The 27,780-nt window shown below is 41.4% G+C and overlaps 2 protein-coding genes across 2 annotated transcripts; both read left to right on the forward strand.

Moving 5' to 3' along the window:
• Positions 1–167: 167 nt before the first annotated feature.
• On the forward strand, positions 168–6,519 carry znf711 (zinc finger protein 711). The gene is made up of 8 exons (XM_058063152.2): positions 168–370; positions 1,326–1,402; positions 1,505–1,616; positions 2,206–3,027; positions 3,099–3,242; positions 3,314–3,499; positions 3,619–3,753; positions 3,864–6,519. Exons 3-8 carry the CDS (start codon positions 1,538–1,540, stop codon positions 5,042–5,044), a joined length of 2,547 nt encoding a protein of 848 aa, XP_057919135.2. The 5' UTR covers positions 168–370; positions 1,326–1,402; positions 1,505–1,537; the 3' UTR covers positions 5,045–6,519.
• Positions 6,520–8,849: 2,330 nt separating this feature from the next.
• On the forward strand, positions 8,850–26,746 carry kctd12b (potassium channel tetramerisation domain containing 12b). The gene is made up of 2 exons (XM_058063156.2): positions 8,850–10,331; positions 25,873–26,746. The coding sequence occupies exons 1-2, from the start codon at positions 9,488–9,490 to the stop codon at positions 26,463–26,465; spliced, it is 1,437 nt and encodes a 478-aa protein (XP_057919139.2). The 5' UTR covers positions 8,850–9,487; the 3' UTR covers positions 26,466–26,746.
• The last annotated feature ends 1,034 nt before the right edge of the window (positions 26,747–27,780 follow it).

A 27,780-nucleotide genomic window follows, 5' to 3' on the forward strand; every position in this document is an offset into this window, starting at 1 on the left:
GCAAACAAATGTGGGAGGAAATTATTCTGAAATGTTTTCATGGATTTGTGTGGTTAAAATAAATTGTGTTTCCATGCACACTGCGCACTATTATGTTGTCATTAACATAAAGACTGTTACAGTAACTGCTCTCTTATGCATGACGCAAATAGTAAGGGATCAGCGGTAAACGAGGCCACGCATTGTCTGCCCCCCGCCCTCCCTCTGCTTGTCAGGAAGCAAGCTGATTGGCCGAGGCCTAGCAAAGAGTGCCCGGGGATCCAAAACTGCAGGCCGCACTTAGCTTACCGTCAAAAATAAACCAAAACAATAAAAGACAAAACGGAGGAGAGTGAGAAACACCGAAAGAGTCGGAAGACGACATTATCAGGTAAATTCGCTTTTATCCAATTCGAATGGAACGTGGTTTAATCCGCAGGGGCCCAGTCGGCCGTAGCGGGCCTCTTTCAGCCTTCTCGAAAAACAACATGGAGATAATGCGGCACAAGGCGGCTCCACCTAGCTTAGCAGGCTAGCTAGCCAGACGGACGGTATTGCTCGCGAAAATTCCGAATTTATATCTTGCGAGACATGAGTTCGGCGTCTTGTGTGGTGACGCTATTATTCTTAGACCATTATTAGTCATATACTTTAGAATTTTCCATTTTACGGCGACCGACGAATGTGGGGGTTAGCCGTTATGCTAAAACAAAATGGCGCTGGGTGGATCAGTCATAGCGTGTTTGCTAGTTAGCTTCGGTTGGGTGGAAAGCGGTAGTCGATCATACGGGAAACATTACATAACGTATGCGGTATTTCAAGGCTAGGCCATTTCCTCGGTATATTTATACGTACTGTAATGATAGGGTGGGCAAATGATGTGTGAACAAGCAATTAGAAAGCTAGGGTAACTTTAGCGCACTGCAGATAGGCAATACATTGTTTTGAGCAGTGACGTGACGGCAGTGCATTTCCTCCTACTGATAACATGCAGGAATCCCACAGAGGCGATACTTGCGGGCTTGTCCTGCCCACTTTGCAGGGCACCCAGCACTTTCCAACCGAGCTCTTTCAATCAAGCTCAACTAGCTCCAGGTGTATGGTAATATAGCCCCTGGTTAAAGGCGCTTGCAGTACTATTAGTTGGCAATGGACGGAGCCAGTGGTCAACAATATGTCGTTCCACTTCCCCAGTGCACCAAACACCGCAATTAAGTTTGATGCAGCCCATCACACGTTCTTTCTCTACTATATACCTATTAGAGTGTATACCGACGATAATGCATTGATCTCATTACATTTCAATGTGATATGGGCACTAATATTTATGTCATTTTCTGTCCCAGAGGGCTCAAATGCATTGATGGAAGGACACGTCTGATATCCTGTTTTTATTTTAAGGTTCTGGGCAGCAAATGTGAAGGTATTTCATTTTGATTTGTATGAACTACTGCTACAACTATGTTATAGTAAGCAGCACATGCATTTAAGGGGGACAAAGCTAATAATAATATGTATCTTATAGTTTTCAGGTTGTTTTATTTTGCCTGAATCAAACATGGACCAAGGAGGCGGTGTGTTGGAATTACATACGCAGGAGCTGAAGATGCCCCATGCTATGATCATGCAAGACTTTGGTAGGTGGTGATGTTGATCAATGATTATTAAATTTGTAATCTGGAATCCCCCAATTGTAAAACTGATGTGAGAGCGTGGCTAATAACTAATAATAACTAATAAAAAAAATCTCCTGAGTCGTAACACATTAATTTAGAGCACAGCAACATGCCAATTAGTGTTCACTAAGAGGATTGTGTGGATGTTTGGTACATTGTACATTTATGTGACATTTGGTCCAGTTCTTTTAAACACAATGTAACCGCCAAGTAAATTGTGTAGTATAGAAACAATAATAATAATGTGCAGGGTTTCATTACGTTCAACATTCATTTGAGCTAGTCTGTTTGGTGCAGTTTAGGTCAAAATGAGGTTTAGATCTTTGATGTGAAGACATTTGTTTAAAAAAAAGGACATTACTCCATTTTAGTTGAAGAGCCTGTCTTAAACCATTATTGGTAGCAACTTATTTTTGTTTAGGGAATAAAATATCTTAAACCGGTGACATACAGTAGCATTTACATTTAATAGGTTACTCTCTCCAGCTTTTATGAAATAATGTATATGATATAGTATGTCACTGACCTTTCAATAATTTTGTTTTAACAGTTGCAGGAATGGGTGGCTTGGCACACATTGATGGGGATCACATCGTGGTGTCTGTGCCAGAAGGCATGCTCCTTTCAGATGTGATGACGGATGAGGGCATCCTCCTGGAGCACGGGCTTGAGGTGGAGGGCCTGACTCAGGTCGTGGAAGGCCTTGAAACCGAAGTGGTTGAAAGTCTACACGCGGATGTCGAGGGATTGGAGGCAGAGGTGGTTGATGGGCTACAGACACAAGTGGTGGAGCTCGAGGCTCATGTCGTGGAAGGCCTAGACGGTGAGGTGGAGGTGGAGGGCCTTGAAGCACAGGTGGTTGAAGGTCTGGAAACCGAGGTCGATGTGGAGGACCTGGAAGCTCATGTTGTCGAAGGCCTTGAGGAAGAAGTGGAGGTGGAGGGCCTAGAAGCAGAGGTTGTTGAGGGTCTGGAGGTGGACGTGGAAAGTCTGCAGTCTCAGGACGTCGACGGCCATGAAATAGGAAATGAGGACATGGTACACTCGGAACACAGTGTGATCATGCCGGAAAACATCTTGGGGACAGAGGTTGCAATCGAGGCGGCTCTGGACCACCACCACGTGCTAACCTCGGACCTTATCCAGGATGCCAGCCACGACGACATGTCAGACCAAGTGTTTGTCGCAGAACTTCTGTCTGAGCACCAGGACAACACTCTTGACCACCAACTTGTAGCAGAGGGGCTGATGGTGACAGAAGCCAATGCAGAGACCATAATCCACCAACAACTACCACCTGAGGCGGTTCCTCTGCAGATGGATGAGGATGACGATGGAAGGAGCAGCTCTGAAGATTACCTCATGATTTCCTGTACGTTTATGTTCCAGATATAGCAGTGTTGATTATGAATGTCGTGTTTTTCACATGTTTTTGTTGTTTAGTGGATGAGGTGGGAGAGAAACTGGACATAGGAGACACCCCTCTAGAGATCAGCACCGAGGTAATGGAAGACAAGGAGTGCAAAGAGGATGGTGCTGAAGTCATCAAAGTCTACATTTTCAAAGCAGAGGCAGATGATGATTTAGGCAAGTTGCTGAGTTTTTTTGCCAAACCGACTTTATGACTTTGATTAAAACATCATCATCTTCTTCTTCAGGTGGAACAGAGGTGATCACGGAGGACGATTACCAAAATGGCCACCCAGATCTTGAAGCTGCATCCTCAGGAAGACTTGGAGTTGGCCGTGACAAGATGGTCTACATGGCAGTCAAGAAGGAGCCCAAAGTGGAAGAGGACGATGAGGATGACAGCGATGAGGAAGACGACGATGATGACGACATTGGTATGTTCTTGGGTCAACGTATCAAAAGCTTGTGTTTTGTTGTGGACTTGCGGTCGTGAAGACTTCATTGAGATTGTGACCCACATGAGAATGGTATTGCTTGTTTTTTCTGTGTGCAGGTAATACCATAGATCAGGTGAAGAATGGAGCAGCAACACAATTTCTACAAATTCGAGAAGGATTGGCCGCCAACCGTGTTCTCAAAACCAAAGCAAAGAAAAAGAAGAAAGGAGAGACTCGCCAGTGTCAGACCGGTATGAGCCATACGCCCGTCTTTTTACCGGGTTTGTGGTACAGATGTACAAGTGGATAGATTGCGGCTTTTTCTCAACTTTCCACTCAAGTTTTCAACTTCCTCTTTCAGCTGTCATCATCGGGCCTGACGGCATGCCTTTGACTGTCTACCCCTGCCACATATGTGGAAAGAAGTTTCGCTCACGAGGCTTTCTCAAATGCCACATGAAAAACCATCCGGACCACCTCCTCAAGAAGAAGTACCAGTGTACAGACTGCGACTTCACCACCAACAAGAAGATCAGTTTCCACAACCATTTGGAGAGTCACAAGCTGCTCAGCCACAACAGTGAGCGCTCTCCGGAATACACGGAGTACGCGCGGCGCCACCATGAGTCGAGCCCCCTGGGCTCCGACAAGCTCATCGTCAAGGACCGAGAACCCAAGTTGCATCACTGCAAATACTGCGACTATGAGACTGCTGAGCAAGGCCTGCTCAATCGTCACCTGTTGGCGGTGCACAGTAAGAACTTTGCACATGTGTGTGTTGAGTGTGCCAAAGGCTTTCGCCACCCATCCGAGCTCAAGAAACACATGCGGACCCACACAGGCGAGAAGCCCTATCACTGTCCGCACTGCGAATTCCGCTGTGCAGATCAGTCCAACTTAAAGACTCACATCAAGAGCAAGCACGGCGCAGATCTGCCCTTCAAGTGCAGCCACTGTCCCCAAGCTTACGCCGATGCACGGGAACTTCAACGTCACATCGAGATGGTGCAAGGCCACAAGACCCACCAGTGTCCGCATTGTGATCATAAGAGCACTAACTCCAGTGACCTGAAACGACACATCATCTCTGTTCACACCAAGGACTTCCCTCACCAGTGTGACGTGTGTGAGAAAGGCTTTCACAGGCCCTCAGAGTTGAAGAAACACGCTGAGACGCACAAGGGCAGCAAGGTGCACCAGTGCCGGCACTGCAACTTCAACGCTCCCGACACGTTCACCCTGAGTCGCCATATTCTATCCTTGCATACCAAGGAACTTCCGTTTAAGTGCAAAAGGTGCCGGCGAGGCTTCCGTCAGCCTGCAGAGTTGAAGAAACACATGAAGACGCACAGCGGTAGAAAGGTTTATCAGTGCCAGTATTGTGAGTACAACAGTACGGACGCTTCTGGCTTCAAGCGGCATGTCATCTCCATTCATACCAAGGACTACCCACACCGCTGCGACTACTGCACCAAGGGCTTCAGGAGGCCTTCTGAGAAAAGCCAGCACATAGCCAGGCATCACAAAGACATGCTAATGTAATGTGGTCACTCTTAATCAAGCTCACTCCTCCACCCGCAGTAAATCTGTGTCACACACTCGGAGGTAATATTAGTGTATTAAACATAAATGGTGTAGGCTGTTGAAGGCAACTACATTATATTTGCCGTTCTGTGTTGTAATGGATGTAAGAAACTCCTCCCAATGCCAGAACACATTTTAGTTGTAAGTAAAATCTTTAAAAAAACAAAAAAAAAACTAAACGAGTGTGCGCACTGAGTGGGACATCTGTAAATTATGTTTCTTTTTGTTGTTGCAGAAAATCACATAAGAACATATATTCAGGGTTTCAAATGTCTATATTTTTATACCCATTCAGCTGAAATGCTGCAAGAGGCTAATTCTGTCCTGAACAAAATGGAAATGGTGGTTAATGATCATGCTTCTTCAGAAGATGGGAAAAAAATATCCTTATTACCCAGCAGAATCATTATAACCAGCTTTTACCCCAACATTTGTTTTGACTTCCATCTGTTGTTCTTACAGCTTGCACCATTCAGGAGCTCCTAAAAAGCTTTTGAGTGATGTCGACATACATTACGCACCTTCTGAGCATATCCAGCGGTTTTTATTTCCACCGTTCTGCATTTAAATACTTAAATTTCCCTCAAAATGATCACGGAAGATGCAACTGCAATCAATTGTATTAAAGTTAATTCAGGGTCCCAGGATGGTTACATGAGTCAAGCTCATCAAGTCTGACTTGACTTGACTTCAGAAATACGACAATTCTAATTAAGATGGTGCTACAAATGAAACGGGCTTTTAAGAAAATAAATTAGGGGGTTGGCTTCAAGTTCGTTAACCACTCCGGTGGTTCCATCCGACTGTTGTAAGCTGCATTGTGGATGACGTTACTTTTGACGCTGATGTGCTCCGCTTAACTATTTGCTATCATGCCTTACATCTGCTGGTCTTTCTCCCTTAAGCACTGATGAACACAGCCAATTTGAAAATAAGCATTTTTTTTTTAACTCAAGCATACTGTATCAATCCCATTCTCCCAGAGATTGTGTTTGAGTCAGTAGAAGGCACTTTAATAACTTGTATTTTTTGTATTTTAATGACATGTATGGGGTATATAAATATATGTATATGTTTAAGATATATATACATATAATATAAACCCTAGCTAATGATTACAAAGCCTTGTGAGTGGGTAAATGTTATCTATAGCAAGTGGGCACAATAATAATTGTTGTCGAAAGTGGTGGATGAAACCATTTATTGTTTTGTTCCATGGCAAAGAAGTGTTTGGGTTTTGTGTTTTGGTTTGTGCTCACTAACAAAGGTTCCCAGACCCTAGTCCTGCAGTCCTATATGTAAACCCAGCCCAATCCCGCATTTGGGATTATTCCCTTGTTGGTGGTCATCATAATGGCATTAGTCTATTAAGTATGCACATATGCTGTTTCCATGAAATTGTGGTATATATTAAACTCCCTGCATTTCATGTACCTTAGTCTATATTTTTCTTTCAGTCTGATTGTGGATAAACTACTGGTTGGGGAAGAAACCAAAATAAACAAATATCTTTTTATGTTTCTTGTTTTTCCTGATTTGACACTTATAGTTGAATCAGACTTTAGGTAAAAGTGTTATTGTTGAATAATTGGTTCAATACTTGTGCACGTTGCCATCAGATACAAGTGTTATGTCATCAAGTTGAAATGTACAGTTGACCTGAGCACCGTGAACAAAAGAAATGTAACATTCTGGCTAGGTTGCCCGCAGCAACTGACAAGGATGCAGCCATCAAAATGCCAGTCATCAATCTCCCCTTTTATTCCATAGAATCATCTGAGAGTTCTCTCAAAAGAGGCCGCCCGGTGGGAGCCACCAGTCTGCCTTCGCGACTCAATTATGTGCTTGTTTGGAGGCAGTCGAGCATCCAACACACTCCCACCTAAAATGGCCCATCAGTGATGAGAATCGGCGGCTGCATTAGGACGTAATCCAGGTGTGTGCACAAGGTCACTCATTTATTTGATGTATTCATCAGACACATATCAGCGCTTGGGTTGATTATGATGATGCACTTGTGAAGGGTAAATCCATGAAACCTGTTGATGTGTCTGACTCAGACTTAATCATTTTGTCCCCAACAGCTGTCAGCAAGGCCAAATATGCAGGTTTAGCTTTGTAGTGCATGTGAGTCGGGATCACGCAGCAATGTGTTTTGCAACATGACAGTGAAGGGAATAGCAAAGACCTGGGAATTTAGCCATCAGGTCCTGATTTTGGCAGACAACCATGACACATTCCACACCCGATGCTGGCCCACTTATCCACAGTGGACAGATCCAGATTTTCTCAGACAAAGCTATATTGCTTCCAAGTAGAGATTGCAGAGTCCTCGGGGAAATCACGTTGCTTTGGAGTCAGGGACTGTGTCAGCAAGGAACAGGCTGCTGATAAGTCACAAAAGACAACTATTGACTGGGAGAGCATCCGAAGGCCTGTGACAGGTTTTTTTTCCTGCATAAATAGTGTGTATTTGCATCCTAAAGCGCCTAACAAATCCATTAGGAATTTGCAAACTTGTGAGAATTGTGTTGCGTCACATGAATTCATTTATGATGACAAATGCTCAAAATGGGTCATTTCTCAAAATGTTGCACTTCCATGTTAATCTACAAACACAAATTTTACTCGCGCTTCCAATGCCATCACAAAAGCTGAATCTAAAAGTGTTTATGTATTTAATGTGGTGGAAATTCATGTATGTTCATGTTTTTTATTTTTTTTATTTTGTAAAATGAAAATTATCCTTAGTATCTATCGTTCTTTTTGGTGTATTTTAACATGAGACATTAGAAGTCATTTCAAGCAAAAAGTGACATGCCTTTTTTTCTCTTTATATTATTAATTAAATATTATATTATAATAATTATATTTATTATATATATTATAATATATATTTATTATATAATTATAAAAATATATATAATTATTATAATTATATGAACTGAAGCTTAAAATGATTAAAATTGACCCTGTATATATAAAGTAAAAAAATGTATTATATAAATAATTAAATAAATACATATATATTTATTATATATTTATTATATAATTATAATATATATATATAATTATTATAATTATACGAACTGAAGATTAAAATGATTAAAATTGACCCTGTATATTCAAATGTTCATGTGAAATTAATAAAATTGTAATATAGTTATTATAAAGTAAAAAATGTATTATATAAATAAATAAATACATAAATTATATATATATATATATATATATATATATATATATATATATATATATATTTCGCAAAATAACAGGAATATAAACATTTTTATTTTCTTTCAGAAATCTAAGTGACATGGGGGACAATGATGTATCGTGGTCGCTAGATGTCGCTAGAATCACATCATTCAGGTAAGCAACACAACCAAGTCCAACCGGGCTTTACTTCATTCATTTTAATGACGCATTCATTTTAATACTCATGAAAAAAGGTTTATTGTTATTAAGTTTATTGTTTTAACTTACCTGCCCAGGGGCTGCAGACGGAAAGTAGCTATAGCTGAACCTGCTGTTGGCACATTGCCTCTGGTAAATAAGTAAATCAACTAATTACCAATGCCTTTAAATATGACGCAGAAATACATCACACTTTGTATCAAGATCGATCATTTTGTAGTTCTTTTAGATGATGCCGTAAGCAGTGTAACTGTAGAAAACTGCGTTTCCATAAAAGGAGCTTTACTGCGATTTCACTGTATTAAATATTATACCATTGTAATATTATATACAATAATCACTTTCTAAACATTTTCACTGACATAAATGGAACAAAGGCGAGACAAAACTGAAGGGAATAGAATGATAAATGATTCAAGCAGGTTGTCAGGGCGGAGGCACGTCACCGCCAAGTGGGCGTGTCTCATCGGGCTGAGCGATGCACCGCTAAGCCGCAGCAGAGCTTCAGTCAGACGGCCAGGGAGCAAGCCGATCACCGAGTGTGTGTTTGTGTGTGCGCGTTGGCCGGAGTGTCGGCGATGGAAACCACGGAGATATTTTTGTACATCTTCCTCGTGTCTCACTACTTGTGGAACGTCGCGTTCATCTCCTGGCTCTTGGTGTTCGGTTCGCCCACGGAGCTCACCAACTATGCATTGCCTCACTGAAGTTGGCGTGGAGCGGCTGCAGACTCGTTATGGACTGTTGTGAAATTCTAGCATTTCCTCTTTTGAGAACTGGTGACCCACACAGGATTTCCGGAGGATATTACATCTGTTTCTCATAACGGTCCACGCCACTGTTTTGGTCACCATGGAGAAGGCTGCTGTTAGAATAGTGTAATAGTGTATACCTGCCATCTTACTTTTTTAGGGGCTCTGCAGTCACTCATTGGTCAAGTGAACTTTGCTCACAAAAGCTGCATCCAAGTGGAAGAAGTCAACCATGGCTTTACCAGATAGCGGCATATCTGCAGAGGAGGTGCCCTTCCCGGAGATCATCGAGCTGAATGTCGGCGGCCAGGTGTACATAACCCGCTACTCGACCCTCACAAGCGTGCCGGACTCACTGCTATGGGAGATGTTCAGTCGCAAGTCAGCCAAAGGACTGGCCAGGGACACCAAAGGGCGTTTCTTTGTGGATCGGGATGGCTTTCTTTTCCGTTACATCCTGGACTACATGCGGGACCAGCAGCTGGTCCTTCCAGACCACTTCCCCGAACGTGGGCGGCTGCAGAGGGAGGCAGAGTTCTTTAACCTACCCGAGCTTGTCAAGCAATTGGCACCCAAAATCAGCAAGCAGAACTCCTTGGGTGATGACGGGTGTCAGAGCGACCCGGAGGACTCGTCACCTGGGATCGACACAGCCCGGAACCTCGGATCGCTGGGTGCTGCTGCGGCAGCCTGTGGAAGCCTGATGCCCAGCCCCATGGACGGGAAGAGGTCCGGGTTCATCACCATCGGCTACAGAGGCTCGTACACTCTGGGCCGCGACAGCCACACCGATGCCAAATTCCGTCGGGTGGCCCGCATCATGGTCTGCGGGAAGACCTCCCTGGCCAAAGAGGTCTTTGGGGACACCCTGAATGAGAGCCGCGACCCAGATCGTCCACCTGAGCGCTACACGTCCCGCTACTATCTCAAGTTCACATTTCTGGAGCAGGCCTTCGACAAGCTGGCCGACGCCGGCTTCCACATGGTGGCCTGTAACTCCACAGGAACCTGCGCCTTTGCCCACGAGCAGACAGACGACAAGATCTGGACCAGCTACACTGAATATGTGTTCTACCGTGAGTGACGCTATCGACCATTGACCTCCCCTCACCTTGTCTCCAAGTGTCCCCCTCCCAAGCCTCAAGCCTGGCTCCTGCACCAGTAGATGTACCGTAGATGTTCCTGTCCCAGACTCCGCAGTTCCTGAACACTGACTCTTTGCACCTTCTCCCTTGACCCCTTAGACCCATTCAGCTTTTAGACCCTGCCTCATCTAGTTGTAGTCTTGCAGACACGGACCTTATGTATGTACAACCCTACTTCACACGCTGAAGCACAACTTTTGTTGTAACTTTGCTAAAATATCTCGAAAAAGGGCTTGAAAGAGCGACCATGATGTACTCCTGCCTTGCTCGGCGGAGCAGTCCCTTGCTCCTCTGAATTAAATCACCACAGTAATTGGACATCATATAAGCCTCACAGGGACACGAGCGGTAAAAGAACTCGCATTTCCGGCGATTTTATGCCCCCCCTGTGTCACGGGGGAGGGGATTGTGCCATAGTTGACCTGTCAGTTGTTATGAACAGATGAGGGTTTAATAAAAGCCTCTGCACTCACAGGGACAATACGAACAGGAAAAAAAATAGCATTGCTGGGGTTTCCTTTCCACTGCTGCTTGATAAACAGGCATATAAAGGGACCGTGTGGACATAAACACAAAGGTCACGGATGAAGTGTGTGCATTGATTGTGCAACGGAGCGTTTAGTATTTTAACCACCTACGCTAGGCGGGGGGGCATAGAACCACAGAGGGGTGTCGCACCAACTGCAGCCCACTGCTCCATATTTGTTGTGTTTTTCTTGACCACCCGGTCTTGTTTGAAAGATGTAACCTCAGTGGGTTATGTTGTGGATTCATGTCAGTGTTGTTTGAAGCTGTTGCATATTTCATGATGATGTCACTTGACTGTCAGTGAATACCAAATGAGAGAGGTAGGTATGATGGTGTAGTCTCTCCGTAATCGGTCTCCATAGCCTTTAACGGCCGGCCTGTACATGAGAAACATACCTCAGGCCACAACAGGCTCGTTTAACAGTTGCGTTCAGTTTGGGGAAATGTTAAGATGGAAACATCGAGTACGCATATGGCAGCTTGCTTTGCAACAAAGGAAAAGCAGAATATTCCAGACGCCTTGATGCCCCTGCAAAGGAAAGATGCCTTGATGCCACAGCGAAGAAACGAAAGTAGAAACACCATGAAAGCGGTTCAAGCAAGGGCAGTGGCGAAAGTTGATTGGTCCAGGACTCCAGCCTCAGGACTCCAGCCCTGAGTGTATAAAAGGCCGGGCAGGGAAAGGAACGGTGCTTTTTTTGCAGCTGCGCTATAATAACACCCGCTTACTTGTAGGCATACAGGGACTGCAGATAAGCCCGGACGTCTGTATTAGGTATTGTTGTCAGGAATAAACAATCTGGTTCTCATTCTATAATTTGGTTCTTTAAGACTCCCTTATCCTCTATTCGAAACCCACTTAGAGTCCTCAGGGGGAGGATTTCTACACTACAAATGTTTAAATTGAAAATGTTTCAATTTTACCCTGAAAAGTTCAAAATAACCATAGAGGCGTTTTCCCCATTGGTATTTGTATTTGTATGGTGTAATGAAACGTCACAATGTGAAGACCCCGCCCGCCCCGCCCGCCGTTGAAATGAAGTATTTGTGAAATAAAGGATTTTATTTCTATTTTATTTGGTATTTTTCATCCAAAATGTTTTCTTAGCATTTAACGGCATCCACTTAAAGTAGAATCTTAGACAATACGTTTTTTTATTGGATTATTTTTTGCATCATTGCAGCTGAGTCAAACACTTGTTTGCTGACATATGGCACTTTCCATAGACCGTTGTCGCTATGCGGTGCAGGGCATATAAACATAAGTCATAAATGCATGCATAAAAAAAACTAATGAACAAAACAGCAATAAATGATGAAAACTGTACAGGCAGGACACAGTAAAAAATACAAAGCATTCACACATAATAATAAAGTACAAAGAAAAAAGATTACACAAGCCTCAGTTTTGTCAATAATTGCCTTCATTGCTTTTTTAATGACTTCTCATGTACATGCTGATTTTGCCTGCCATCAATAAACAACAGCTGCAGGCATGTATTTTCACTTGAACAATTACGTGGTCGCATATGTACGGTAGGTGGGATAAATCCCTTTGTAAATCTATGACTCATGCAACACCAGATTATCACGCACGAGCAGTTTTCCACATGCACCAAACCTGATATCTCTGTCCGTGATGAAACCGTTCATCAACTATAAAACGCAAACGGCTGCTCCCTTCCTGGAAAACAAAGAGTCCTCCAGGGGAATGGGACTGTTTTATGCCTGCAGCGTCTCCAAAGCCCAAAGCAAACAGCCACAGGCAGCATTCCTCTTGTCACTGTCTGTCCGTCACGGGGAAAATGTAGCTTAGAAGCCATTCTTGCACTTTGGTTTAGTAGAATTGTGTACGAAATGTACTGCACTGTAATTACAGAATTCAATTACCTCACTCCAAAAAGTGATTTATTTTTTATGGCAATGATAAACCAATTTATTTGATGGTAAGATACACAGTACAACATGTTCAGGGATGCTGTTAAACCTTGGATTTGTTGACATTTCGAAACTACGGTTCCCGCAGGTCATTAAACCTACGTTAACTGTAGAGACTATTTTGAAAGTGGCATTTTAATGGTCATCGGCCATCTCTGTGTGGAGTTTACATGTTCACCCCGTGCATGTGTGGGGTTTCTCCGGGTACTCTGGTTTCCTCCCACATTCCAAAAACATGCTAGGTTAATTGGCCACTCCGAATTGTCAATAAGTATGAATGTGACAGTTGTAGAAATCCTCCCCCTGAGGACTCTAAGTGGGATCTTTGAGTAGAGGATAAGGGAATCTTAAAGAACCAAATCATACCTAATACAGACGTCCGGGATTATCTGCAGTCCCTGTATGCCTACAAGTAAGCATGTCTTATTACAGCGCAGCTGCAAAAAAAGCACTCTTCCTTTCCCTGCCCGGCCTTTTATACATTAGAGGCTGGAGTCCTGGACCAATCAGCTTTCGCCACTGCCCCTTGCTTGAACCGCGTTCATGTTTTTTCTCCTTTCGTTTCTTCGCTTACTTGTAGGCATACAGGGACTGCAGAGAAGCCCGGACGTCTGTATTAGGTATTGTTGTCAGGAATAAACAATCTGGTTCTCATTCTGTAATTTGTTTTTTAAGACTCCCTTACCTTCTATTCGAAACCCACTTAGAGTCCTCAGGGGGAGGATTTCTACACTACCCCCTTGTGTACCATGTGAGGTTGGCTGCCCACTCCATGCAAAACTCCCAACATGTGTTGCGTTAAAATAATTGGTTTTGTTTTTGATGATTTTATAAATCAATCCAAATTAAGTCAGACTCCAATTTCCTCCAAATTAAAAAAAAAAGCCACAATCGAGTTAAAAATTAGTTATTAAAGATTTAAGTGTCCGGCGATTACATAATCAGCCCCTCGACATGCACTGAATATGACCAAAACAGTCTTTTTTCTGCTCATTTTGTGCAGTAAAATGATCAATTGTGCTATCCTTATGCCATACAAATAATGTCATGTAAATATATAAAACAATCTGTAATGAACCATTTTCACATTTTGGGTTTTGGGTGGGGTAGTACGAGGCCAACTTCACAGCTATTTCGACAGTAATGGTTGTATGTTGACTCATTTTCAGGGGACAATAAATCTACCACGGACTACTATAAAGTATATCCAACTTTTATTTCTATAGTATTTTACCTTGAGAAAGTATGCTGTACTAATAATGATTGCTGAAATTTAAGGGATGCACTGACTCCCTTGGCATATTCTATTTCAGTGATTTAAGTTCCTGTGAGTCTACTTTCAGTTAAGTCATTAGTATAAGGGTGTCGAGTCCTGCCTAAGGTGTCACATTTAGGAATCCGGCCCTTATTTTTGAGTCGTCATGGGACTCGACATTCAACAGTTGATGTGTGAGAGCCATCGACACTTGGACAACAGGTTTATTTTGAAGCTTTTGAATGCCCTTATAGGAAACACTTTTGAATGCCCTTATAGGAAACACATAGCTTAAGTATTGACTGTGTTGCAACCCAGTTGATTACTGATTGTTTACAATGTCCATGCAGCATCATGCAGCAAAAACCCGCCATTGCAGAAAGGCATGTTGTATTGCGGTTCAAGAATTTGCACTAAAACTAAAAGAGAAGGCGGCGCGCCCTCGGAGCGCCAGTCTGTTCTCGTTGCCTCGCGGTGATGATTTCGCCCCTCGTCATGTTCCCGTGTTGTCATTGTCATTGCGGGGCGCTCCACGTGGCAGCGCGCCTTTCGTATGATCGCCTTGTCTCTCAGCCAGCTGGGTCAGCGCTTTCCCTATTTGGGTAGCGATAGGAGAGGAGAAAGCATGAAGGGATGTACATCAAAAGGGAAAAAGCGGGGCTGGAAAGTGGGCCAAGAGAGATAAAGAGAAGCAAAGTTAGGAACGGGGGAGCATTTTTGCAAAGGCAAAGAATTTGGCACGTCTCATCTCTCTCTGAGTTGTGCCCGCGTGAAGCATTATGTTCTACTGAGAGGAAGTGGACTTAAACAACGGACCAACTGACTGACCGGATACTGGGTTACACCAGGGGTCTCAAACTCTATTTACCTGGGGGCCACTGGAGCTAGGGTCTGGGCAAGGCTGGGCCGCATCAGGTTTAAAAAAAAATGCATTTATTAAAAACATACAAAAATATACAAACTTTTTCAGTGCTTTGGTTCTGATTTTCTACAATAAAAGCTCTGATAAAACATTCCACTGTTCTCAAATATCTTAATTTTTATTTTTCTGCACAAAATAAGATGAAAAATAAATAAACAAATCAAGAATAAAAAAAATAAATCAATCAGTAATAAATAAATAAATATAATAATAATAATAAAACGGCAAATAATAAAAACTTAAGAAACCACATATAGTTGGTGGGTAGACAAATTATTTTTTTTCAATTAAAATGAACAAAGCATTATTAGAGCCCTGTAGACATGACAAAACACGACTATAGTCACATTTATACTCTTTTTATTTACAACATATTGCGCAACTGCAGGGTCTTGAGACACATGCTAACTCGCAAACTAGAGAGCTAGCGACCTAAACGGTAGCCTTCAAGTTATTTCCTTTTAACTTAAATAGCCAAAAACTTACCACTTCCACACGGATAGGGAGGATAACTATTAACAGTTATTTAACCTTTAACATGAACATTAATCAAACGTAATAATTTTTTCTGGGTACATGATACCATACAGCATCCATATCAAACTTGCACGGGCCGCACTAACATTAAACTTTCATATCAAGGCGGGGGCCTCAAACTGAATTTGATGCTTTTTTTGCACGTTCTCCCCGTGCATGCGTGGGTTTTCTCCGGTTTCTTCCCACATTCCAAAAACATGCTAGGTTAATTAGCGACTCCAAATTGTCCATAGGTATGAATGTGAGTGTGAATGGTTGTTTGTCTATATGTGCCCTGTGATTGGCTGGTGACCAGTCCAGGGTGTACCCCGCCTCTCGCCCGAAGACAGCTGGGATAGGCTCCAGCACCCCCGCGACTCTTGTGAGGAAAAAGCGGTAGAAAATGAATTTATATATATATATATATTTATATATAAATGTCAGCAATAGTCCAATATATATTCCTATATAGTAGCAATAGTCCTGTGGGCACATGTTTGATTGACATTTTGAGGGCCGATGCTGAATGAAGACAAGTCGTCCTCCACTGAGCACTGAGTTTGTCAAAGTACCCCTCAAACACAGGAAACCACACAACACAAAACACACACGCTGGATGAAATTACCAGAGAATAAAGGCGAGAATAAAACCTTTGTCTGCAGTACCAGAACATAGAGGGCCCCAATGACTGGGTTTGCCTTGGGCCCCGGCCCATCTCTGCGCAGACCAGTCGACCAAATTACGATATTGGCTGCGCACCATGGTGCGCTGGATGAAATTACCAACCTGCGCCACCAAATTAGAGCCGCTTGTGTTGAGTGAGGTGAGAATAAAACCTTTGTCTGCAGTACCAGAACATAGAGGGCCCAAATGACTGGGTTTGCCTTGGGCCCCCGCCCATCTCTGCGCAGACCAGTCGACCAAATTACGATATTGGCTGCGCACAATGGTGCGCTGGATGAAATCACCAACCTGCGCCACCAAATTAGAGCCCCTTGTGTTGAGGCGAAAATAAAACTTTTGTCTCCAGTACCAGAACATAGAGGGCCCCAATGACTGGGTTTGCCTTGGGCCCTCGCCCATCTCTGCGCACACAAGTCGACCAAATTACGATATTGGCTGCGCACAATGGTGCGCTGGAAGAAATCACCAACCTGCGCCACCAAATTAGAGCCGCTTGTGTTGAGGCGAGAATAAAACCTTTGTCTGCAGTACCAGAACATAGAGGGCCCAAATGACTGGGTTTGCCTTGGGCCCCCGCCCATCTCTGCGCAGACCAGTCGACCAAATTACGATATTGGCTGCGCACAATGGTGCGCTGGATGAAATCACCAACCTGCGCCACCAAATTAGAGCCCCTTGTGTTGAGGTGAGAATAAAACTTTTGTCTCCAGTACCAGAACATGGAGGGCCCCAATGACTGGGTTTGCCTTGGGCCCTCGACCATCTCTGCGCACACAAGTCGACCAAATTACGATATTGGCTGCACACAATGGTGCGCTGGAAGAAATCACCAACCTGCGCCACCAAATTAGAGCCGCTTGTGTTGAGGCGAGAATAAAACCTTTGTCTGCAGTACCAGAACATGGAGGGCCCCAATGACTGGGTCTGCCTTGGGCCCCCAAATGACTAAATACGGAGGAGGGGGGGGGATAACGGCGCATATACAGCCGTGCTGGAGGACATAACAGTACTGTGAAGGTACACATCTGGTTCAATGCCTGACTCACTAAAAATAGTCCAACACACAATGAGGAAAACGATGCTCGCAGCCAGTGTTGCAGCACGCGGGCGCATGCGGCGTGGGTGTTGTCATCAAGGATTACATGCACACCGAATGACCTCACAAGGGTATGCATGCGCAAACACACAAAAAGCGTTAACGTCATGGCTTGATGGAGAAAGCATCGCAAGTGCTACGCCGTAGGCTCTTTTCTATCCCATTTCCCATATTTGTTATCTCTCCTCCCAGTTAATAAGTAGCAAAGATGCGCTTCTTATTACCAATCTCATGATTACTACTGTCAAGAGAAAAAGAGGGAGGCAAATGCTTGTAAATGCATTATGAAAGATTACAATAAAGAGTGGAGAAAAAAAAAAAACAAGACAATCACAGCTCCTAATCATTCCCCTCATGCAGGAGGCTTACTGCACATCTTCCCTCCCTCTGTGAGTTTGTGTTGGCTTCAGTGGTGCCAGCTGCCTGCTCAGCATAATGGCAAACTGGGGAGCGCATTGCCCTCATGTGGCCCCACCGGTAGAACCCCTAGCTAGCGCTGAGCAAACACAGACTTCCCCCCCCCCCCAACTTGGAAAAAAAAAAAAAAAAAAACTTAGCCTCCAAACATGGCACGGTGCAAATAACCAGAATGCGGTTGACTGATGCCAAAGTTGCAGCTGAGGCCATGAATAAGCAAAGAGCCACAGATGGTTGCAGCTCAGTGCTTCCAATGAGCGGCACGCTGACAACAAGCGATGCCGCAGCCAGTTTGAGATGGTCCCAAAACAACTCTGTGGGCGCTGATACATGCAGTGTGTCTATTCATTCATTTATTTTATACCGCGTATCCTCACAAGGATCTCGGGGGTGCCGGAGCCTATCCCAGCTGTCTTCCGGCATGGTGGTAGTGTGATGGCCTGGGGCTGTTTTGTTGCTTCCGAACCTGTAAGACTTGCTGTGATAAATGGAACCATGAATTCTGTTGTCTAGCAAGGAGAATGTGCGATCATCTGTTAGTGACCTTTAGCTTAAACCAAAATTTTGAATTTATTTCCATAATATTTTGATTTAGCTGTTTTGTTTTTTTTTTAGTTTTTTTGTTAAATTGCATTTTCTGAATTTACACGGGCCAAACCCCCCCCCCCCCCAAAAAAACAGCCGCGGGCCACACTTTGGACACCCCCGAATGAAGACGTTTGCATGCGTGTTCTAAAGCTGGCGTAACTAGCTTAAACCAAAATTTTGAATTTATTTCTATAATATTTTGATTTTGCTGGGTTTTTTTTAGTTTTCTTGTTAAATTGCATTTTCTGAATGTACACAGGCCAATAAAAAAAAAACAGCCGCGGGCCGCACTTTGGACACCCCCGAATGAAGACGTTTACATGCGTGTTCTAAAGCTGTCGTAACTAGCTTGAACCAAATTTTGAATTTATTTCCATAACATTTTCATTTAGCTGTTTTTTTTTTTTTTTAGTTTTCTTGTTAAATTGCATTTTCTGAATTTACACGGGCCAAACCCCCCCCCCCCAAAAAAAACAGCCGCGGGCCACACTTTGGACACCCCCGAATGAAGACGTTTACATGCGTGCTCTAAAGCTGCCGTAACTAGCTTAAACCAAAATTTTGAATTTATTTCCATAATATTTTGATTTTGCTGGGGTTTTTTTTTTTAGTTTTCTTGTTCAATTGCATTTTCTGAATGTACACAGGCCAATAAAAAAAAAAAAACAGCCATGGGCCACACTTTGGACACCCCCGAATGAAGACGTTTACATGCGTGTTTTAAAGCTGCCGTAACTAGCTTAAACCAAAATTTGGAATTTATTTCCATAATATTTTGATTTAGCTGTTTTTTTTTTTAGTTTTCTTGTTAAATTGCATTTTCTGAATGTACACGGGCCAATAAAAAAAAAAACAGCCGCGGGCCACACTTTGGACACCCCCGAATGAAGACATTTACATGCGTGTTCTAAAGCTGGCTTTACGCCATTCCATGCAATAATGGGAGTTGTTTTCATTCATGTCCTCCCACGATGGGAGGTGTCCATATTTTCAGCTTGGCATAGTAAGAATTTTGTGACAAAAGCCTGCCAGCTCGGACCTTGTCGATTCCTGGCGCAGGCGAAGCGCACCCTGAGCAGTGGTAAATTGGCTGATGAGCACCCGGTGCACACAAAACCTCACAGGAAGGTTTTTCAGGAGTGTCAGGGAGATTTGAGTGGAATGAACAATGCGCTTTTGTTTGGAATTTTGCCCATCATTCACGATCCTTATGTGAAACACAAACACATATTTGGTAATGGTAATGGTTTTATTTCATTTGAACATGCATCAGATTACAATTGAATGCATCCCATAATCAGTTCACAGTTCCACATGTCCAAAAGGAGTAGGAAGAAGCAAAGCTTATTAAATCCTACCCCTCCATCTGGTACTTTTACAATCAGTAACTGTTACATTTGTTCACTTCCTGCTTTCTATAATATAGTTTAATTTTTTTTTTTTTAAATGTACCTCGTTCCAAAGTACAAGGTGATATGACCATCCAATGACATAATGGGTACCATAGTAAGTGTCAATATAGTGATATATATAGCACATCATGACTGGTTCAAGACTCTTCATCCTTGTATTTAGCAAACATCAACTGCTTGTATTGTTTCTTGAATTGGCTCATCGTTGTGCATTGTTTGAGGTCCTTACTCAATCCATTCCATAGTTTGATTCCACATACTGAAATGCTATGGCTTTTTAACGTAGTCCTAGCATATAAGTGTTTCAAATGTAGTTCTTCCCTGAGATCATATTTCTCCTCTCTTGTAGAGAAGTATTGGATGACATTTTTAGGTAATTGGTTATTTTTAGCCTAATGCATTATTTTAGCTGTTTGAAGATGAACTATATCAGCAAGTTGAAGTATTTGTGATTTTAGAAATAAGGAGTTAGTATGTTCTCTGTAGGCGGCATTATGAATTATCCTTACTGACTTTTTTGCAGTACATTTAGCGAGTACAGCAAAAAAGGTCAGTAAGGATAATTCACAATGCCGCCTACAGAGAACATCCTAACTGAATTATCCTTACTTTTTTGCAGTACTCACTAAATGTACTGCAAAAAAGGTCAGTAAGGATAACTCATAAGTAAGGAGTTAGTATGTTCTCTGTAGGCGGCATTCTGAATTATCCTTACTGACCTTTTTTGCAGTACATTTAGCAAGTACTGCAAAAAAGTAAGGATAATTCAGTTAGCATGTTCTCTGTAGGCGGCATTATGAATTATCCCTACTGACCTTTTTTGCAGTACTCGCTAAATGTACTGCAAAAAAGGTCAGTAAGGATAATTCAGTTAGTATGTTCTCTGTAGGCGGCATTATGAATTATCCGGCATTATGAATTATCCTTACTGACCTTTTTTGCAGTACATTTAGCGAGTACTGCAAAAAAGGTCAGTAAGGATAATTCAGTTAGTATGTTCTCTGTAGGCGGCATTCTGAATTATCCTTACTGACCTTTTTTGCAGTTCATTTAGCGAGTACTGCAAAAAAGGTCAGTAAGGATAATTCAGTTAGTATGTTCTCTGTAGGCGGCATTATGAATTATCCTTACTGACCTTTTTGCAGTACATTTAGCGAGTACTGTAACGTTATTGGCTGCTAACTCCTTATTTAACTCGAGGCCAACAAACAGATATAAGGAAGGTTTTGGAAGAGTCATTTCATCGCTATGCTAACGCCAGTAAGACACTGTGTGAAAGGTGAAATGTCTCCAGCATATATAAAGACGTAAGCATAGAGTCGTAAAGGTGTCAGCGTTGTCTGTTCTTAGGCTGGGATTCACCTTGGCCATCTGGAGGCTGGGCCTCTAATCTGCCCCTCTAATTATCAGTAATCTGAAGGGTCAGGTTTGTCCTTTTGTGCGGCGGACTATAAGCCCCTGGGTATGGGACACTGGATGGGTCAAGCGGTTCCAGTTTGTCCAAGTGTCCGCCATGTATCATCTGTTGAGCTTGCGTGTGCAAATCACATCCAAAGCTTCATTAGTGTTTTGATTATGAGTGACGTGCGTCCAGTTTTCCGCAGACTCCCTCTTTACACCTCCTGCCTCTCGATGTTTGTGTCACTCATGTTCTCTATATCATGTAGATTGACAGCTGTGTAATTGCTGAGAGACACACAAATATGCACTAGGTTTTTTTTTTTATTATCGTGCTTGCATTTCAGGGTGTAAATTTTGTCGGAAAAATGTAGCGTCACAGTGTCTAATTACACCCCCGCATGTTTTTGCTGTGATGGTAATCAAAGAGCGTGAATGAGAAGAGGTGGCGAGGCCAACAAACAGATGTTAGATATGTGAGCTGAAAGCTTGGTAATGAGATGTAAAACATTTTTTAAAAAGTGGCAAAATGAGCAGGGCAGCTGCCGTATGTACGAGCTCACCGTTATTACTCTTGGAAACGTAAATATGCACTGTTGCACTCGCTCTGTCATACCGCAGTGACGTTACCATGGAGATGGTGATGTCCTTGCATTGGTCAGGTCATAGCAACCATCACCAGGACTGTTATCCGCTAGCGTATTCTATCATTTACCTTTATGTCATATTTCCTGCACGTTTTTACCTTGCTCTTACATGTTTTAGGAAAAGTACTGTGTTACTTTTGAAATTATTTTTATATTATTATTAATTATTATATATATATATATATATATATATATAAATAATTTCAAAAGTAACATGGTATTTTTCCTAAAACATGTAAGAGCAAGGTAAAAACATGTAGGTCGAGTGGTTAGCACGTAGACCTCACAGCTAGGAGACCAGGGTTCAATTCCACCCTCGGCCATCTCTGTGTGGAGTTTTAAATTTTGAATTTCGTAAATTTTTTGAAATCAGTTTTTCCAAAGTAGATTAATTAATAAATCGATCTTGTGGTTTAATACAGCTTATTTTTAGTCATGAACTAAAATACAAATAAAAGGCATTCAAAAGACACAGACTCGATTGCCAGAACAACAGGTTTTTATTTATTTTCACAGAATAATAATAATAATAATATTTGCTGATTATAATAACATTATTATTATTAATAATAATATTATTGATTAATAATATTTGCTTATAATAATAACATTATTATTATTATTATTATTATTATTATTATTATTATTATTATTATTATTATTATTATTATTATTATTATTATTATTATTATTATTATCATTATCATTATTATTGTTATTATTATTAAAATACAATTGTGCAAAGGACTCTTTACCCCTGAGTAGATAAAACCTCCCAGCCACAATTCCAGGAAGGGTGACCAACACAGCAACCCTCACGTGGGACGTTTAGTGACATGAAGGTGCTAAGTGTTGGCAGCCATGACACATTAGAGCTGCTAATAGCAGTAATGATGGCAACAGAGTGATGTGTCACACCGAACAGATGGGAGCAGGAGAGGACATGTGAGAAGTACTCCGGCTTTTGCATCCACATCCCTGGAGGGGAAGGTTGAGTGCTCTCTTTCGCTCTTTTCCTCCGCAAGGCTTAACGGTGGAGGAAATCATGGAGCCCATCCCCCCAGTGGATTATTCCTCCGACACTGCTAAGCCCCCATACTCCCACGGCCAGGCATCCTCAAACACATGTATTCATTACAGCAGATTTGGAATGCACCGAGCACACTGAGACAGCGGGTGGAGAACACGTTCCTGCCAACCCCTCCCTCGCCAACATCCTCTTCCTTTCTTTCTGTCTTTATGTGTCCCACTTTCAAATGCCTGTGCATGCTTAGAGTATAAAGACACACATCATAACTCACATGCAAACACCCACACGCGCGCTCACGCATAAATGCACAAACACAGAAGGTGAGCACACTCGGCATCGTGCACTTGGACACTCGGGCACGTGTTCGCTTTCAGTGTGTGAAGACAATCTGCGGATGTCTTTTCACACAAAGGTGCGTTTGGGGGTTGTGCGTGCGTGAGGCATCTCGTACCTGCCTGTCTTTGCAGAAGCAACGGCTCACAGGCGGCCGAGAGATTACAGGTTCATGTATTTTCAGATACTGTGCTTCACAGCCGCTTCACCTCCACACTCAGCATGTGTGATTTAACAACGTGTGACTGTCCATGCAAGCGCTGTCGTTATCATTCAGCATGCTGGAGGCATGCACCGACTAGTATATACGCTATACTGTATACAGCAGGGGTCTCAAACTCAATTTACTTGGGGGCCACTGGAGCTAGGGTCTGGGCGAGACTGGGCCGCATCAGGTTTTCCAAAAAAAAAATGAAAAAAAAACGCATTTATTAAAAACAGAAAAATTAATAAACTTTGCTTTGGTTTCGATTTTCTACAATAAAAGATCTGATAAAACATTCCACTGTTCTAGAATATCGTAATTTTTATTTTTCTGCACAAAATAAGATGAAAAATAAATAAACAAATCAAGAATAAAGAAAATCAATCAATCAGTAATAAATAAATAAATATAATAATAATAATAATAAAACGGCAAATAATAAAAACTTAAGAAACCACATATAGTTGGTGGGTAGACAAATTATTTTTTCAGATTAAAATGAACAAAGCATTATTAGAGCCCTGTAGACATGACAAAACACGACTATAGTCACATTTATACTTTTTTTATTTACAACATATTGCGCAACTGCAGGGTCTTGAGACACATGCTAACTCGCAAACTAGAGAGCTAGCGACCTAAACGGTAGCCTTCAAGTTATTTCCTTTAAACTTAAATAGCCAAAAACTTCCACACGGATAGCGAGGATAACTATTAACAGTTATTTAACCTTTAACATGAACATTAATCAAACGTAATAATTTTTTCTGGGTACATGATACCATACAGCATCCATATCAAACTTGCGCGGGCCGCACTAACATTAAACTTTCATATCAAGGCGGGGGCCTCAAACTAGTGTCCTGCGGGCCACATTTGGCTCGCGGGCTGCGTGTTTGAGACCCCTGGTATACAGTATATGAACATTCATATAATACCTGCACACTCTAATGCCATTTGGCTCTACAACTTGCATATACACACAAATCTAATTAGTTTTTAATATAAAACTGTCCTGTGTGTGTATATATATATATATATATATATATATATATATATATATATATATATATATATATATTTAGATTTGTTTTATTGTTATTAATATAAATATTATGGCTTCTATTCTTTACATTTGGCCCTTTTGTTCTGCTTTTCCCATTTTTAATTCCTTACTACAATGCATTGCAGGTCAATAACAATTTTTATATATTTTTCTAGTTCATTAATATTATTTTTATTAATATAATATAATATTATTCTATAATAATATTAATATTATTAAATAATATTATTATATTATGGCTTCAGGAATCTAATCTATTATTAATGTAAAAGGCATTTTAGCATGGTAAAATAAAACAAAAATAAAGAAAAAAGCTCATCCTTTGATGACAATTGATAGAAACATAATGGATAATACTATTAATATTATTAAATTATATTGTTATATTATGGCTTCAGGCATCTAATCTTTTATTAATGTAAAGGGCATTTTAGGATGGTAAAATAAAACAAAAATAAAGTAAAAATGCTCATCTTTTGATGACAACTGATAGAAACATAACGGAGAGGGAACAATAATGTTCAGGCTATCAAACTACCACCAATTTATAATCCAAAACATGCTGAACCAATTAAATGATGACCTTAAATGACCTTAAAAAGGCACTTCATGATGGAAAACCTTCCTTGTGACTGAATGACAACAATTCTGCAAAGATGAGTGGGATTGTTTAATTTATTACTACAATGCATTGCTGGTCAATAACAATTTTTATATTTGTTCTAGTTCATTAATATTATTTATATTAGTATATTAATATAATATTATTCAATAATAATATTAATATTATTAAATTATATTATTATATTATGGCTTCCGGCATCTAATCTTTTATTAATGTAACAGGCATTTTAGCACGGTAAAATAAAACAAAAATAAAGAAAAATGCTCATCCTTTGATGACAACTGATAGAAACATAATGGATAATAATATTAATATTATTAAATTATGTTATTATATTATGGCTTCAGGCATCTAATCTTTCTAAAATGTAAAGGGCATTTTAGCACGGTAAAATAAAACAAAAATAAAGTAAAAATGCTCATCCTTTGAAGACAACAAAATGGAGAGGGAACAATAATGTCACACTATCACTAATTTATAATCCAAAACACGCCAAACCAATTAAATGATGACCTTAAATGACCTTAAAAAGGCACTTCATGATGAAAAACCCTCCACTGTGACTGAATGACAACAATTCTGCAAAGATGAGTGGGCCAAAATTTTTCCACAGCACTGTAAGAGACTCATTGCAAGTTATTGGAAACACTTGATTGCAGTTGTTGCAAACACTTAATTAGCTTTAGGGGGCAATTTAGTGTTTTAATTCCATAGGATTTCAATGAATGGACCACATAATCCAGATATGATGACAACTAATGGGCATTTCCTGTATGAAAGTATGCTGAAACCTTTTTTCTTCCACCTGTAGGTGGTTCATCTATAATTCCAAAGGCCAACACAACATCAGATTTCCGCATTCTGCCTGAAGTGGCTCCATCTAATCCTCAGACGGAATCGGCCTCGGCGGATCCAATCAGCAGCATCAGCAGCACCACTGGCGGACGAACCCAAAGCCTCCCAGAAAGCAGCAGCATCACAACACCAGACATCCAACCATCACTGCCCCTTGACTCCCCTCCTGGTCAGCCCACCCCTCCGCTTCCCCCTCCTCCTCCTCCACCATCGCTTCCCTCTGGAAGCCCCGATTTTTCCCCTCCATCCCCACCTGCCCCGACCCACACTCTGCCATCATCCAAATCTTCCAGTCCTCCTTCAACTCCGCCCCCGGCTGAGAGCCCCCATCGCCCGACCACCCTCCACTTAAAGACGCTACCCAGGATCAACCCGCGAGAGAACGGCGCACCTCCTCCTGCTATTAACGAGGATGAGGAGGAAAGGAAGCTGCTGGAGGAGGATCTAAAGAAATGTATTGATGACTTCAAAAAGATCCGCATGCCCAAAGTGTTCCCCGATCGTAAGAGGCACTGGCAAAACGACCTGCTCAAGAAGTACAACGCATAGTGCGCTCGGCGAATACGTTTGAACCCGTCCATTTTCCACCATCTTGTTACGGATGTTGGCAAGTTTACTTTAACGCTCCAGTAGAAGCACCGGCATGCCGACAGAATCGCACCGACTCTTTGAAGCTAGCGCGGCTCTAGAGTGTTAGCTAGTTAGCTTTGCAAAACGACGCTCGAGTTTCCCCGTCATGCACGACGACGTCCTTTTAGTTAGTCAAACACACTTGTGTTGATCCAAGCTTTTTGCAAACATTATTAAATATTTTCAAAGGTATATCAGTAGTAATGTGGTGTCATTATTATTTTTGAATCATTTTAGATAATTTAGCACTACAGTCATCTTTGCGCTTCGAATTTCGTAAAATTTTAAAATTTGGTTTTTCATAAATTATGAATTTCGTAAAACTTTTCAGTTTTTCAAAATCATTTTTTCCAAAATAGATTAATTAATAAATCGATCTCTTATACTGTTTTGTGGTTTAATACAGTTTATTTTAGTCATGAACTAAAATACAAATAAAAGGCATTCAAAAGACCCAGACTCGATTGCCAGAACAAGTTTTTTATTGCAGGCATAATAATCCTAACTAAAACCCAGGCTACTGTTGCAACCTAAAGCCCAACTCTGAACCCCCAACATCTTCACACTATCAGTTTTTCCAAAATAGATTAATTAATTAATCTATCTCTTATACTGTTTTTGTGGTTTAAAACAGCTTATTTTTAGTCATGAACTAAAATACAAATAAAATGCATTCAAAAGACACAGACTCGATTGCCAAAACAACAGGTTTTTATTGCAGGCATAAAATTCCTAAATAAAAACCCAGGCTACTGTTGCAACCTAATGCTCAACTCTGAACCCCCAACATTTTCACTCTATCAGTTTTTCCAAAATAGATTAATTAATCTATCTCTTGTACTGTTTTGTGGTTTAATACAGTTTATTTTAGTCATGAACTAAAATACAAATAAAAGGCATTCAAAAGACCCAGACTCAATTGCCAGAACAACAGTTTTTTATTGCAGGCAAAATAATCCTAAATAAAACCCAGGTTACTGTTGCAACCTAATGCTCAACTCTGAACCCCCAACATTTTCACTCTATCAGTTTTTCCAAAATAGATTAATTAATCTATCTCTTATGCTGTTTTGTGGTTTAATACAGCTTATTTTTAGTCATGAACTAAAATACAAATAAAAGGCATTCAAAAGACACAAACTCGATTGCCAGAACAACAGGTTTTTATTGCAGGCAAAATAATCCTAAATAGGGCTGCACGGCGGTCTAGTGGTTATCGCACAGACCTCACAGC

Source organism: Doryrhamphus excisus, linkage group LG22 (assembly GCF_037039965.1).
Source record: "Doryrhamphus excisus strain RoL-2023G ecotype Guam linkage group LG22, RoL_Dexc_Guam_v1.1, whole genome shotgun sequence".
Classification (NCBI taxonomy): Eukaryota; Metazoa; Chordata; class Actinopteri; order Syngnathiformes; family Syngnathidae; genus Doryrhamphus; species Doryrhamphus excisus.

Bases quoted from the DNA above. Each gene is read 5' to 3' on its own strand.
- znf711 (XM_058063152.2), top strand. From the start codon at position 1,538: ATGGACCAAGGAGGCGGTGTGTTGGAATTACATACGCAGGAGCTGAAG. The intron at 1,617-2,205 runs GTAGGTGGTGAT...TTGTTTTAACAG, and splicing joins TATGATCATGCAAGACTTTG to TTGCAGGAATGGGTGGCTTG. The intron at 3,028-3,098 runs GTACGTTTATGT...TTTGTTGTTTAG, and splicing joins AGATTACCTCATGATTTCCT to TGGATGAGGTGGGAGAGAAA.
- kctd12b (XM_058063156.2), top strand. From the start codon at position 9,488: ATGGCTTTACCAGATAGCGGCATATCTGCAGAGGAGGTGCCCTTCCCG. The intron at 10,332-25,872 runs GTGAGTGACGCT...TTCCACCTGTAG, and splicing joins CACTGAATATGTGTTCTACC to GTGGTTCATCTATAATTCCA.